Below are 15281 nucleotides of genomic sequence, written 5' to 3'. Positions count from 1 at the left end.
GGTCCTTCTTATCCAGCCCTGGAAAACACTGAAATTCAACAAACCTTTTTTCAGAACCCAAAGAAACGGCATTAAAAATTGTTCCTGCATCATGTGACCGACCCAGAAACTTGGTTATCAGTGTGATAAATCCTTGATTTAATTATAATATTAGCTTCCACAGCACATCCTTCCTTAAATGTTTATGTCTGTTTTTTGCCTTTACTTCTTCCACTAAAACAGGCTTGATATATGACTTTAATTTTCATTCTGTGTACATAATAAATGACTAAGCTAAATCAAATACATGGTGTTCAGCCTGGATCCAAGTTGGTGGTTAACAGCCAGTAGTCCTGATCCAAACACCAGTGACCCACCAGTGAGGAGGAGAGGCCAGAGAAACACAGACGGGCAGACTGCCAGACTAACTTCATGTCTGAGCAGCTAAAACAGATTTTAACAGAGCACACAGCAGTAGTACTATTTTCAGCCTTTTTTCTCTCTCCTGTGCTCCCTTTTAAAAAGTGTTATTTCTCTCTGGTGTGGAGTTTTTTGCGCATCTGTCAATCATTTTCCCCTCAACAAACTGCGGTTATTAATCTGAAAAGCTTCAGGATGTGAAAAAAAAGGAAAGCAGGAAGATATGTTACACACAGCTACTATTCTTCTCTATTTTCTTGACCTTATGTGACTGGTCCGGTGGTTGGAATGTGTGGTGATGGGGATGGGAGGAGTGTGAGGAGAGGAGGGAGACCACATTGAGGAGCGGTCAAACTGTCAGTCCGTGGGACCACAGGAGTCTGGAGCAAAGGAGCTTGATTCATGGCCTATGGGTTACCTCACGGAGGAGAGACGGTCCAATTCCCGTATGAAGATACTGCTGATGTCTCTGCCAATGGCCATGCATCAAGCAGTCCTGTCACAATCCTGCACCAAAAATATCTCCACTATTTCCCTTCAGTGGATGCTTTCAGAATTTTTTCTTTTTCTCCCTTACATGCGCTCGGAAAGTCGAGCAAAATCGGGCAAATGAGAGGAGATAATAGAAATATCGAACACAAAACTTTATGTAAAGTGTTGGAGCAAAACACACAGAGAGGATTCACATGGTTTCTTATTGCATTGTAAAAGAAGCAGTGAAGGGAAATTATGAGAGACAATCTCACAGTGTGAATGTGTCTGCCTGCTATCCCTAAGTATCCGCACACCTTCCTGTTTCCACCTTATTCTAGTCACGAGACGCTTTCCTTTCTCCACCTGCCGCTTAATACCACTCCTCACGGCGGGACGACCGTTTAACTGGTATCCTCCCCGCTCAACACAGACGGGGGGTCCACCTTGATGAAACGCCACTTGGGGGCTGCTGTTTTGGCCGGCTACACGCCCGGGGTAATGATATCCTCGGCGGCCCGAGCGTCTGCATCTGGCTGCTTCAATCTTCTCCCAGCTGCTTACTCATGCTGACCGGGTCCGGTCAATTCAGAGCATCCCAGCAGGCATGAAGGAGATATATACAACATACACACACATGTCGAGGGGTAAAAGAGAGAATACACACACTATCCACACACCTAGGATTGCTTCAAACAACTCGCTTTTACTGCAGCAACAAATGTTTTGTCAGACCAATCTGAAAAGAAAACAAAAATCTACCTATTGTTTCCTAACACATACTCATATTCTCAATTTTAGAAAAAGGAACGTGCTGTGTAACACCTCACATAATCTCACCACAAACGAATGGTCTTAAGTAAGAGATTCGATGTTTTGGGATGTGTGCTATTCGTTAATGTTCTGTCTCTTTTAGGCTTTTAGGCCAGAGATGCGCCTTATTTCATACAAACAGCTTTACCAACAGAAAAACGTTTTTGCAATTAAAGTTTCTAGAACTCATAAACAAGCCCTTATTTTATCTGTAGTAGACGTCATGCTCATTGAATGTTTTCTTGTTTTCCTGTAGTCTTGTTTCTTAATTAATGAAGATCAACACGCCACTGCCTTGTTTGAATCTCTTTCCCATTTTGCACAGTTGCTAAAAGGGCCTTAGTGTTAAGTCATATTCATAATCCAGTGAATTAGGATTATTTAAAAAATTATTAAATGCAATGTATAGATATTGTTGACAACGCACCAAAATTGCTATAAAGATGCACTAATTTCAAAACAAGCTGAGGATTTTAAAATAGTAATGGTTAGCCAGTAAATGAGAGTGCTGCTTTTGATTGTTCTAAATCGGGTAACGGTCTCAGTAAAACAGGGAAACTAAGTGCCTTTACAAATGTTACATGCTTGAACAAATGTTGGAGGAAATGCTCCTTAAAGATGCAGTGGTTTGAAAAAGAAGAATTAGCATAAAAGAGTTTTAAAGGGAAAACTGTCATGATTTGTGGTTTAGTTTTATCAGAGTTTTGCGTTCTCATTCTTCCACTTTTTTACTGATTTTTACTCATCTCTCTGATTCTCTAGTTCTTCCTTATTCATCCCTAGATTATCCTATGTCCATTTTGCATTCTTCTTTTCTTCAGTACCTTTGTACTGCGCACCTCTCGCAGCGGTTCCCCATATGCAATCACTCACCTGTCTTGTTCCAGTAATCACCTTCCAAACATAAGCATCTCTCTGATTCCTTAATCCCGTGTCGGTTCCTGTTTTTCTACCAGCAGTTTGGTTTGATTGGTTTGAATTTGGGCTACTCTCCATATTAAATTTAATATTTGTATTGCTGTAGCTGGTTGCTGTTAGTAATTACTAAAAATATTAAAGAGTATATTTCTGTTTCCCATTTGCATATCTGCTATAGCTTAAAATTTCAGTGTAGTCGGATAATGACATCATTTTACTACGACAATTAATTTTAAAATGCTAGATGCAATGTTATGTCTGACGTGGCTAACTGATCAAATATAAAACACTATTGTTTTTATTCACTCATAGTTTTCTGGCCCCTTACAGAGTTTTGCAAAAATTACAATTAAACAATATGCCACCTGACCAAAAGAAAGTTACCAACTAGATGCAAAGAAAAAGGTAAAATCTTGCCATTATAAACATTCAACTGTGAATAATGAATTTTATCTGGAAACTAATAATTAAACTCTCATGTGTTTTCAACCAAAGGTGTAAGAAACAGATCTGGTTGCTCTGTTGAAGCAATAGTTTCTGATATTGAATAAAATTGAATAAACCAATTCAGGATATCAAGGAAAGCTGATGATTACTTATTATATGTATCATTTTAAAGACCAAGTCTTCTTGAAATGGTCATGTGGGGGTTTACAAAAGCATCCCATGTCAAAAGAAAGCTGGAAGACTGATTATTTTAAACTATTTCAAAAGATTGCATGAGCATCTTGGTCACTCAAAGTAAGATGTAAAGAAACTTAGAATGTTTCAGGATTATTTTAATTTAGTGTGTAAGTTTATTAAACGTTTATGTCCACATTTAGATCAGAAGACAACTTTAGAGTTTTGTTTTTTTCCTAATGGACAGAACAATGGCAAAATTTGTCACTTTCAAAGAGAGTAGTTCAGGGTCCAAAACCACAGAGTGAAAAACTCTTTCATATGTAATCTGACTCTCCTTTTCTGGACAGAAACAAAACTCGTGGAACAACAAAGACTTATGGAAATCCAACCAGGGCAATGCTCACCATAATCAAAACTAAAACCAGTATAGCGATACGATGCATTTAGCTACACTGCTGAGAGTGATTAACTCTACATATAGTGAATTCTGCTAAGTAGATGATTGAAATCACGCAGCTGAGAGTGATGGGCTGATCTGTTTGTGGATTAAAGTAAAAACAGTCTTAATGAAGACTGATGAACTGCTGGGAGTTTCATTAGCTTAAACATGTTGTACTATTTCTCAGTTGGAGGTTACCTCAGCACGTGTGAGGGGAAAGATATTGGCTGCATATAAAAGACGCGGACCGTCTATTGCTCCTATTCAGCTAGTACATGAAGCACAATGGCGTGATGCGTCAGAGCAATAAAGTGTTGGCATGTGTTCTGTTTGGTTATGGATCAAAGCGTCAGCTGAACCTTGATTCTGAACCCAATCCACAGTTGGGTGTTGGTGTTGAAATGCGTTAGCGCATGCCTGGAGCAGTTATCAAAGAGCTGTGGGTGTTTGTGTAAAAGGGAGGATGAGAATGAGCACCGCTTGTCATCAAATACAGTGAGGGGGGCAGAGCAGCTGACTTATCACAGCAGCATGGAGGTGACTACCGAACTGAGTCACGCACATTTTGAGTTGACAGAACTCGTCCCAGTTGTATTCAGTAACAAAGAGGAGACTGAGGACACACAGGGAGAAATGCAAAAGAATAAAAAAAAAATAGTCGGAGTTAGAACTCCACATAAATCAGCATGGATTTGTATCAGAACTTTAACTTCTGGGCTGCTAAACTGCTGCTCCCATGTTGTGGTCCTAAAAGGACCTAAAAGGACCACAACATGGGAGCTTTGTAGAGGCCAACCCCATTTGAAACCTCCTCTTATGTGGCCCTGACACAACATACGCTGACCCTAAAAAAAGAGTACCTCTAATCCTAACTCGGTTATTTTAAGAAATGAGAGGTTTAAAGTAACTTGAATTTGAATGGAACTCCAAAATTATTTACCCAACTTCAGGAAAAAGTATTAAGAAACCGTATTTAGAGGGGGGTTTTTTAAGTATTTTTTACAGAAACTGAAAACCAGCACAAATCACTGAAGGGTCTATAATATCTCAGAATAATTATTTGTTAGAATGTTATAGACCCAACTCCAATCTAGAAAATCTGTGGCAATACTTCAACATTGATGATCTCTATTTAATCTGACTGCTATATTCAAATAATATTTACAGCTGAACACAGTTGGAAGGTCATTGTCTGTTTGATCTGGAGCAAAAGTGTGGCTCAATTGACCTTGGAATACAAATGAAAGATGCATTTGTAAAACAATTTCATAGGTATAAAAAAGTGCTTTAAAGGTCTTTTTATTGTTTTACTTATTCCCGAGATCTACAACAAGTATTCCATATTACTTGCTTTAGGGTTTGACAGTTAAAAACAGCTATATTCTCCATCTGAGCACAGAGAAAAACTGCAACCATTTTAGGGACCCCAGTTAGCTCGCCAGGATGGAAAATTGCTGGTTTGGAGCTATCCATTCGTAAAGCCGAGCAGATCTTTTTCTGAGAGGTGAAAGGCCAGTCCAACCTGCTCAGGAATCTTGCTGATCGTTGCACAGACAGACATCACAGTCGCAACTTCTTGAAAAGACATCACACTGTGAGGGCACAACACTGAAATGGCCTGCAAAGTGGAGACATTTGTTGAGTAGCCGGTTGGAAAAAGAAAAGCGTTTTGGGCCACGAAGAGTAGATTTTATTCATTTACAAGAGAAAGCCAAGATGCACAAAGAGCCAGGCGCTCATAATCTTTTACAGCCATTTTTGCTAATTTTCCTCAATTTTTCCCTTATTATTTATTCTAATAGAAACGCTGTTGAAAATTCATCATGGTTCATCGAGGAATGATTGCCACAGTAGAGGTAAAAGTATTCCCGACACACCAACACATTAGCAGCAGGACCTAATGCAAACTGGCAAAGCTAAAACCCACAGCAGGATTTATATTAATGCATCTTTTCCACGCACTTCCCCACACTGATCAGGCTTTGTATATGTGTGTGTTTGAGTCTGCATTCACCATAAACACACACACCATTCCACACATAACCCACTTTCATTAATGCAGCCCTTACAGCCCTTTAAGGGGTCTGTGGCTAACTTTTGCTGAGTACTGTGGGCTGCTGATTCCCTCTCCTTTCTTTCTGTCTGTTCAGGACGCCACGCTCTTTCCAGCAGTGCCACCCAGGCTTGGCCCCGACCCAGACCCACATCTTTAAAATGAGCCATCATGGCCGTGCCGTGCCATGCTCCGAGTCCCACCACAGGGTCCTGATTAAAACCCATGACTTCAAACTTTCCAAACTGTCAAAAACCCAGTCAGAGCGAGAGAGTTAAGAGGATGAATCAAAAGACAGAGAGTGTCCAAGGAAAAACAAACAAACAATAAAATGATGTGGCACCAACTGACTTAGTATTTGTGTCACTGTTTGTGTGGCTAAGACGTCGACCGGTGGTCCATGCTTCCCCATTGGTGTTTCATTTAGTTTTACGGTTATGGGACAAAAGTATTTCACAAAAGCTGGCTAAAGGTCAAGATTTTCCAGGTTGTGCTAAAATAGACAAAACTATTTACAGATGCTTTGATGGAGTTTATGATTCATAAGGCAGCTTTGTTAGAGAAATAATATATATCCTAAAAGAGATTAGGAGTTTATTACTGTCAGAGTTTGGAGTGAGATTATTTCATTAAATAAAAAAAAATCAAAAAATCTGGTTAAGACGCCGTAATTTCAGGTTGGTGAGAGTTGAGAAAAAACAACATGTGCCAAGAGTGCTCCCTGCTGGCGAGTTTAGGAATATCAAGACTACTGAACCTAATGAGGCTGTAAACTCACTATCACAATAACATGTGTTTAATAGCTATAAGTGGCAACTACATTCTTAAGAAAGCAAATAACTTTTGACTAAATATCAAATACAAACAAATTATTGTCATTAATTTAAATATTTTTGTTGTCAAAATACAAAATGTAGAATATATGCAATATAAGAGGTGAAATTGTCCATAAAGTTCTCAAACAAAACAACAAGTTAAGCTATTTGGCGAAGGCTAGCTGCAGCCCTGAGCCATATCAAATGAAAATCCCCCAGGATCCACAGATTTTTGGGGTTTTTTCTCTGGTGTAAGAAGAGAGACCACCCAGGCAAATGTTAGAAACCCACAGTTGTTTTATATGTGTGGAAAAAGACAGTACGAGGGGGACAGGGTGGGGCCCGAATGTCAAAAAGTCAAGACCAGCACACTGCAAACCAAGAACATGAGAGGGCTGAAAGACAGAAAAATGGAAACCTAAAACTGCATTTCAACTCATCTCAGGTACTCATCAGATGACAAATACTATTTCGGGTGATAGTCGTGTTACTGGAGAGAGAAGGCATAAGGTAGGGGGTACAGACAGAGTTCATGTACCTCATTATACAGTGGTCATAGTGGAAAATTGCAATCATCTGTGACTTGCTTGAAATACCTCAGGCGCTGCAGAGGCTTCTTTTCTCTCCATCATGCCGGATTTTTCTGTGTTTTAACAGCCTTGATCATTCCGACTCAAACCGCTTTGGACCCAAGATCAATTTTGCAAGTGAAACAGGAGTGAAGGCTGATTTTTGCTAATTTGGAGAGCGGTGGAGATGAAACCAAACCCCAAAAGAGACAATTACAAGTCTTCTGCAAGGGAAAACTTCACATCCACTGTAATGCAAAAAGCTGGCTCTGAATCTGAGAAGTAGGATTGCAAGCATGAATGTACACACACCCACTCCAGCAGAATTACAAGAAAAAACTACCCCAAGGCAACAGCTCTATAAAAAGACATAAAAAGACAAATTCTTACACTTCGTTTTTTTTTTTTTTGTCCTTATTGGTGCTTTTCTCTAGATAGCGTTTGACTTTCGACACGCTCACACCCCTTCTGGTCAGTTCAGTCTGTTGTCTGACTGGAACAACAACAAGAGGTATGAGACAAGTACTTCCATATGCGGCCGGGCACACATGCACACAGAACAAAATACACACACACGCGGACATGCGTGTGGTTGACGAGGCAGAATACACTCCCAGAAACCGTATTCCTCTGTCAACGACTGTAACGACTGCCCAATAACCAGTGGGTAATGAGAATTTCAGATAAAGTTAGTAAGTTATGCGGTGTTCTCTTCTATTTGAATGCATAATAGTTCAGATGCTTTGTACAAAATTATGCAACTAAAACAGTACAAAGAATGTCTTACTTGCATTCTTTAACTATTGTTAGTTTGTATATGGTATAAATGGTATATTTTGCAAAAGTATGGCAATTGCACTGATCATTCCTTTTTGCCTGATACCAATTACCAGTTTTGTTTGTTTTTTTTTTCTCAAGTCTAAAGTGCTGATTTTTAGATTTGGTCTATTCTGATCATCTTTCTATTACTTCTATACATTCAGACGTATTTGATTGTAAACATCGTCCTTAGATTGTAAACATTAATCCCATTTATGTGTAATAACATATGCTCCCAGACGTGCATTTCCTTTTTATGTGTTGTAGAATAAGAATGAAGAAAGTGAAAAATATGAATCTCAATTTCAGAATTTCACAAATTATCTAAAAACTGATATATAAACAATTAAAATATATTTAGACAGCATTGCATCTTATAGCACTCAGCTGATAAGATGTAGAGAATAGCACCAGCACCGGCACACACACAAAAAAGAGTTTCACAGGGATTTAAAGCTTTAGCATCCTCTATGCTAAATAAGAGGATGATTTTGAGTCTTAAAATACAGAATTTGGATTCTGATTGCATCCAGTCTAAATTGTTTTTTGATGAGAAGTACAAAATAGGGAGGAGATTTTTACAACAAAGACCACATAAAAGGAACATTCAAATTGACTCGGATGATCCAGAGTCCATAATGAATGCTACAGCGAAGCTCAAGCTGAACTGGTTGATGTTGAGGATAATGGCTGCTCTCATAACTTTTTCTTGTATAAATGTTCCCTTTTAGCATTTTTTTTATTTATACAATCTGAAAAACAGATTGAGAATTTTTTTTTAAGCTGGTGTATAAATGACTAAGCTGCTGCATTTGAATCATTCTAAAAGACATAAACAGCCATATGTCGGTTTTTATATAAGTAAATTTTTGTTATTTTGTCTATGACTATTTATTCCAGTATCTTTCAGTAAGATTTAAGTGTTAACATCTGTCTGAATTCTCATGTATGAGTCTTCAGCTATTTGGAGGAATGTAACTGTTTCTTTTCAGACTAATGCCAGCCCATGATGTTTGTTTGTTTTGGGGTTTTCTTTATTCACGCCCCACTAAATTTAGCTAGAAAGCCTCCTTTTGCAAGAAACTTATTTAAAGGGTGAAGTTCTGACCAAAGTTACACTTGAGCTGTACAGAGCCCAAAAAAAACCAGTGGGCCAGAAAATATTGCAAACTGGAGTGAAGAAAAAGTCGCAGACACACATTTTTAGATACAGACGCACAAACAATACGTAAACTCTTGAACCCTGAAACTTTTAACCCCGAGAAGGGGTTTTCCAGCATCGCATTATCTAATTATACACATATACACAAAGAGTTTCAACTGTAATGGCCCCCTTTCTGGTTCACTGGTAACAATTACTGCTCCAGTATCAGGGCCACTTTTTTCAATGTAATCTTTACCACACCTCCCATATTAGTTTCAATTTGCCAATCCTTTACTTAAACTCTGAAAACGTTTATTTTCACCTTTTACTACCTTTTAGTTTTTTGTTCATTTTCATCATTTTCTTTCATTTTCACTGACTTCTTTCACATGAGCTTTTAAGCATCTGTTAAACGCTCCACCTAGCGAAAGTAATTCACAACTAACTTGTCACCTCAAAAATTATGGAGCGGTTGTTTTTTTTAGACATGGAGAATCCGGAGTGGATCATTATCCGTCGTGTTTTCCAGATCAGGACATGGTCTGATCGCAAACTGCAGACAGCAACTAGCCAGCGTGGAAGTCCAAAAATAAACGGCTCGCATCCCGGATGTGGACCTTGGGCCGTCATTTGAGGACCGATAGCGTAGTTTAAGCTTTGACCCACAAATGTGATGATGGTGTGTAAATTCCAGTCTTGGCCAAACTGTTAACAGTGATATTTATCTATTTGCAAATTAATCTTATGAGTTTATGTATTACATGTACAGTAAAATGATCACGGTTCCGCATGATTCTCTGTTATAAGTTCAATGATTGGTACGTTTTTGGTGCATTTCAACCAAGAGAAAAAAATACACATTTTTCAAATTTTACAATTAAGTGAACAACCAATGGTTTAAATTTTCTGACATTAATCTTACTTGGTCAAAGTGTTTTAGCATTTTAAGAAGTGGACAGGACAGAAGTAACTCAAGATTTGGTTTGACTGGGTCAGCTAATGAAATAATGAAATAATAAAATAACAATGTCCACAGTCCAGTAAACTTAGCTTGACCCTACTGATTCCAGTTACCGTAACACACAATGCTAGTCTTTTATTAATTTCTCCACCATCTAGTCAAACTCATCCATGTCCCACAACAATTGTGTCCATTCATATCGCTGAAGAGAGAAGTTAATAGTTGGAGCCAACCATGACTGGACTTAATCTGACTGCATTGCACAACATAAACTGGTAATAGGTTAATCAGAGGACTTTCAAAAAGATTACTGCAACCCATCAAAATGTCAAGACAGCAAACTGGTTGCAGCCATAAAAATCCTCATCATCAACTTGTTCAGCTTTAAGTCTGTCTAACTAACTTTATAGGAGCTTTAAAACACAAAGCGCAGATTAAATCTAATTTAATGCCACTGCCTCCAGGGTTCCAGCTGCACTCTCGAATAAACACACAAACACAAAACAGCCACCACAACATGAGGGCAAATATGAGCACACAAGAGGTTAGAAGTTCAAGAGGGAGAAACCTTTCACTCATATTCTCTTAGTTTAATCTGCAGTAAAATATTAGAATATGATTATAAATCTCATGGGGATTGTGTAAGGTCAGAGTTCAGAAGGTAACAAAAAGCAGAAAAGTAGCAGAAAGGTAATAAATGTAAAGCTCTACTGCAAACTAGCCCAATCTTACAGAACTGTCTAGAGCAATGGAAATGTAGAAATAAAGAAAAATTTGTTATGTTGAAGGAATTTATACAGGATAGCAGGTACTTTTTTTTTGCACACCTAAAAATGTAATGAGCATAACATCTCAAGCGATTTCATTTCTTTCAATGCACTTGTTTCTAAACACATCACAACTGTGCCCAACTTAATATTTGAGAGAAAAAAACTATAATTTACTATTATGGGTAAGATTTTAAAATCCTTCATTCATTTATTTTGACTGTAAGGGGGCTTACAGCAGTTTTCTTTGACCAAATTTGAAATATACCCTGTGTAAGGCAGAGAGCAGTCAGTGTTAAATAACTCTGCAGTTAAACAAGATGTAACAATTATCACAAAACAAAGTCAGCAGGTTACAGACTTGACATTTTAAACTGTCTTAGCGCCTTTTACTAGTGATTAGTGTAATTTGTGTGGTTGCCATTTCTAACAGCAGTCTCTGTGTGAATTTCCAGTAAATTTATCTCTCAGTGTTTTAGTGCCCAAACTAAGAAGACTCCATACATTTTGTAGTCCATTTATTTTCCTCCAACATGTTTAGCTCCTATTACATTTTCTAATTTACAAAGATTTACAGATCCATTTTCTTTTCGAACAAAGATTCAGACTAACTTGTTAATGTCATTTAAATAGAGCGTCATTGTTGACCAAGTCAGAAATAATCAAAATTCATTAAATATATTTAGCTTTTCAGGAAAATAAGAAAAGTGGCGCACATATACTTTCAATTTCAAGATTTTGGTTTTCTTAGCTAAAGGTTTGGACACCACTGATCAGACAGTGCTTAGACAGTGCTTAGACAGTGCTGACATCACTGATCAGGATCGGTCAAGCATAAAAATCTAACCATTTCATTAAAGATCTTATATCCGCACAACATTGCGATCTCAAACGTAGCCCACCTTAGAGTCAAAGCTAAAGTGTGTAGCTCAAGCACAAAAAATTCATCTGTAATCATAAACTAAGATATGCTTTGTAAGCGGGGTTCATTATCCCTCCAAAAAAAGGAACAGACCTGAACAAACAAACAGCCAGAGAAGCAGGCAGGTGCTACCGTCTCCTTTCCCCCCCGCCCCCTCTAGACACACAAGCTTTGTGGTAGTCTGCAAAGAAAGGGGCTCCTGAGACCAGGGTCGCCTCCCAGAAGACCACCAGAACTCTGTTCTGGTTCCCAGATGTTCTCATGCATGCAGGCTCACATGCACACAGACACACTCAGACCTCCTGAACCCTCAACGGAGACTGAAAACAAATGAATCTAAATAAAAAGACACAAAGTGTTGCTGGACGTGTTTGTTTTTATACTTGTGCCGACTACCTGACTCAGATAAACCCGCTTGTTAGTCTGTATCTAAGCGTCAGGTATTATTTGTTTGTCAAGTCCTCATAGGTGAAAGCAAACGTGACCGAGAGTGACGGATTGTGATACCGCCGCGCATATATGTTAACATGTGTGTGAGCATGAGTCAGCGCACGTGCACTTGTTGAATACATGATCTATTCCTGGGGCTGCCGAGGAAATGAGGAGAGCTGCAGCAGGCCATTAGGATGCAGATCAGGACAGACGAGTGTATGTGCTCAGTGGTTGCCGGTTAAAGGGGTGGGGGGCAGAGGAATCAACAGCAGACCATCTATTATAATGACAGGAAGCAGGAAGTACAACCCTTTACAGTCACATGGCTGCCAGCTGTCTTGGCAGCGAGAGAAGGGGAGATAGAGAAAACGATAGGGAGAGAGTGTGTGTGGATGTGTGTATGAGCAGATTTGAGAAGAATTCTTTCTATTGGCATTCCAGCATGTCAAGAGAACATTTCTACACAAAATATCACCATTAACTGTTGGCAAAGAAAACAAAACGCCTAATTATGTGGAGCGACTCCAACCGTCCTTGATCCAAAATATCAATTTAGGTCCAAAAAACCAAAACACTTCAACCTTTACACCTGGAATCACGGATGTTCTTCCTGCTCCAATGTGAGAATAAAGCTCAGATTTTGTCCATATGGATGTGTTTAGTAGCCGCAGCTCAGCACACATGCGAACGCCCACTCGCAGGGACCCAAATATGCACATTCTCGCATGGATGCACATGTGGTCTCGTGTTCTCTACAGACTCAGACCATGCACTCAAAACAGGAAAACTGTTATTTTTTTACTGGCATCAACTCCACATAAAATCGTAGCGGCATTTAAACTTAACAGCAAATTTCTGTTTAGACATACAATTAGTATATTAAGAGATTCATCTGACATATATATATATATATATATATATATATATATATATATATATATATATATATATATATATATATATATATATATATATATATACACAATTAGTATATTAAGAGATTCATCTGACATATATATATATATATATATATATATATATATAAAACCAAGTGGCAGGCATAGTGTACAGAAACATCTGTGCAGAATATGGACTGGAAACCCCGAGATCAAAGTGGGAAACACCCCCAAAGGTGGTGGAGAACACCAGAGCTAAGATCTTGTGGGACTTCAGATCCAGATAGACAAAATGGTAATGGCAAACCAACCAGACATTGTCGTAGTGGATAAACATCAGAGGAAAGCCGTTGTGGTAGATGTAGCAATACCAAGTGATTGCAACATCAGGAAAAAGGAGCACGAGAAACTGGAGAAATACCAGGGCCTCAGGGAAGAACTGGAGAGGGCCTGGAAGGTGAAGACCACAGTGGTGCCTGTGGTCATCGGGGCCCTTGGGCAGTAACCCCCAAACTGGAGCAGTGGCTACAACAGATCCCAGGAACAACATCAGACATCTCAGTCCAGAAATGTGCAGTCCTTGGCACAGCCAAGATACTGCGCCCCTCAAGCTCCCAGGCCTCTGGTAGAGGACCCGAGCTCAGAGGATAAGAACCACCCGCGGTGGGTGAGAAGGGAATTTTTTTATATACATATATATGAACTTCTTCTTAGTGAAGAAGTTTTTGAACAATACTGAATCTAGAATTGATATTTCAGAACATATATGAATAAATACCTTCAGAGAGGTGGGTGTTGACAGGTGTTTGTGTCTCCTTGCTGTAAGAAACCACCTCTTTGGGAAGAAAGTCAACCTGGGTGATTTTAGAGGCTCCGAGTCTCTGCATCTTTCGCCTGCATGAGAGCAAAATCATTTTAATGACTCTAATTATATTGTAAATAAATCCCAAACTGTCTTGTGTCAATTTCTAATCTTTTTTTTTTTTAGAGAGTGAGATGAGAAAGATGTACCCAAGCTCAGAATCAGCTTGCAGCTGCAGCACAGAGGGGTCTGTGTCCCATTGCAGTGTCCTAATGTCACCAACAGAGGGAGCAAGAGAGAACACGAATGGTTAGAAACATCTTGCAGTCACTAGGACAGATTTATGAAGGACCTACAAATACATCACATGTACACACACATACATTGCCTGTTGAAGTAAAATGTCTCCTGTAATGAGACATTATACTGTCTTTCATTATGCATCGTTGAAGATCTCTGCTTTTATGTTGTGAGGTTTTTCATTTATTTAAAAGGAAGAACAAATTAAAATTCAGAAAATCCTTGACATTTTTATATTCCTTTATTTAATCTAAGTTATTCTCATTTAAATGGACAAAAAAATAACTTTTAGGTTGGGAGGTATTTATGTCCACCTTTTTTCCCATGTAAATGAGAGCACACTTAAGGGCTTGCACTTTTCTCTCATCAGGAAAAAGTAGCTGCATTTTTTTAAAAATTGTTTCTTTGTAAACATATATCAGCAAAAGTCTGCAAAAGCAAAAGCTACCAGCACCTTGCAGAAGTATGTCCACCCTTAAACATTTTAACATTTTTCATGTTACAACCAGAATTGTATTTTATTTTTTTTACTGGTAAAACCTATAAAGCATGGCATGCATTTGGATTCATCTGTCTTCCCATCCTCTTTGGCAGAAAAACATGCATCACCCCTGCATTGCGCTGCCATCACCATCATGTTTACCATAAGGAGTGAGAGTCCAGAGAAGTGATTCTCCCACTTTCGGGTTGGTCTAGTACAGGAGTCTATGACCTTAAAAACCCAAAGAGCCATTTTTGCTCTCAGTCTGGCTAAGTAAAACTTCTTCAGAGTCCCAAATGTTAAATAAAATTTTGAAAAAATTAACTTTTGTTTTTCAGAAACACTGTTGGAAGTTTGTTATTTTTACAGAACCACAATTTCATTCATATTTTTACATTTTAAAACAAATTAAAACTTGAAAACTTTACAAAATCAGGATGAATATATTGTCTTCCATAGGATATTGATTGAAGTATGTAAAAAAAAAACTTATTTTCCAATCTAATGACAAGTAAAATAGATGTAATTACTATAAATGTTAATGTTAGTGTTGTTTAATGCAATTTTTCTGTGACAAAAAAATGGAAAACATTACTTAGTTCGTTATAATATTTAGCTAAGATTTTAAGGAACCATTGTGGAAAGTCCAAAGAGCT

The 15281-nt window shown here is 38.4% G+C and overlaps 1 protein-coding gene across 3 annotated transcripts in view; it reads right to left on the bottom strand.

Annotated features, from left to right (window-relative positions):
• The window catches only part of LOC129378489 (cytoplasmic dynein 1 intermediate chain 1), a 59097-nt gene that overhangs the window by 40148 nt on the left and 3668 nt on the right, over positions 1 to 15281 (bottom strand). For all 3 annotated transcript variants that reach the window (XM_055058781.1, XM_055058779.1, XM_055058780.1), the window contains 2 exons: positions 14054 to 14113; positions 13821 to 13936 (listed from right to left, as the gene is read on the bottom strand). In XM_055058781.1, coding sequence (XP_054914756.1) covers positions 13821 to 13936; positions 14054 to 14113 — 176 coding nt within the window. The remainder of the gene's footprint in view (positions 1 to 13820; positions 13937 to 14053; positions 14114 to 15281) is intronic.

Source organism: Poeciliopsis prolifica, unplaced genomic scaffold (genome assembly GCF_027474105.1).
Source record: "Poeciliopsis prolifica strain line A6 unplaced genomic scaffold, Auburn_PproV2 SCAFFOLD052, whole genome shotgun sequence".
NCBI lineage: Eukaryota > Metazoa > Chordata > Actinopteri > Cyprinodontiformes > Poeciliidae > Poeciliopsis > Poeciliopsis prolifica.
Note: the sequence above shows the minus strand (reverse complement) of the source record. Positions and strands in the feature narration are given on the sequence as shown.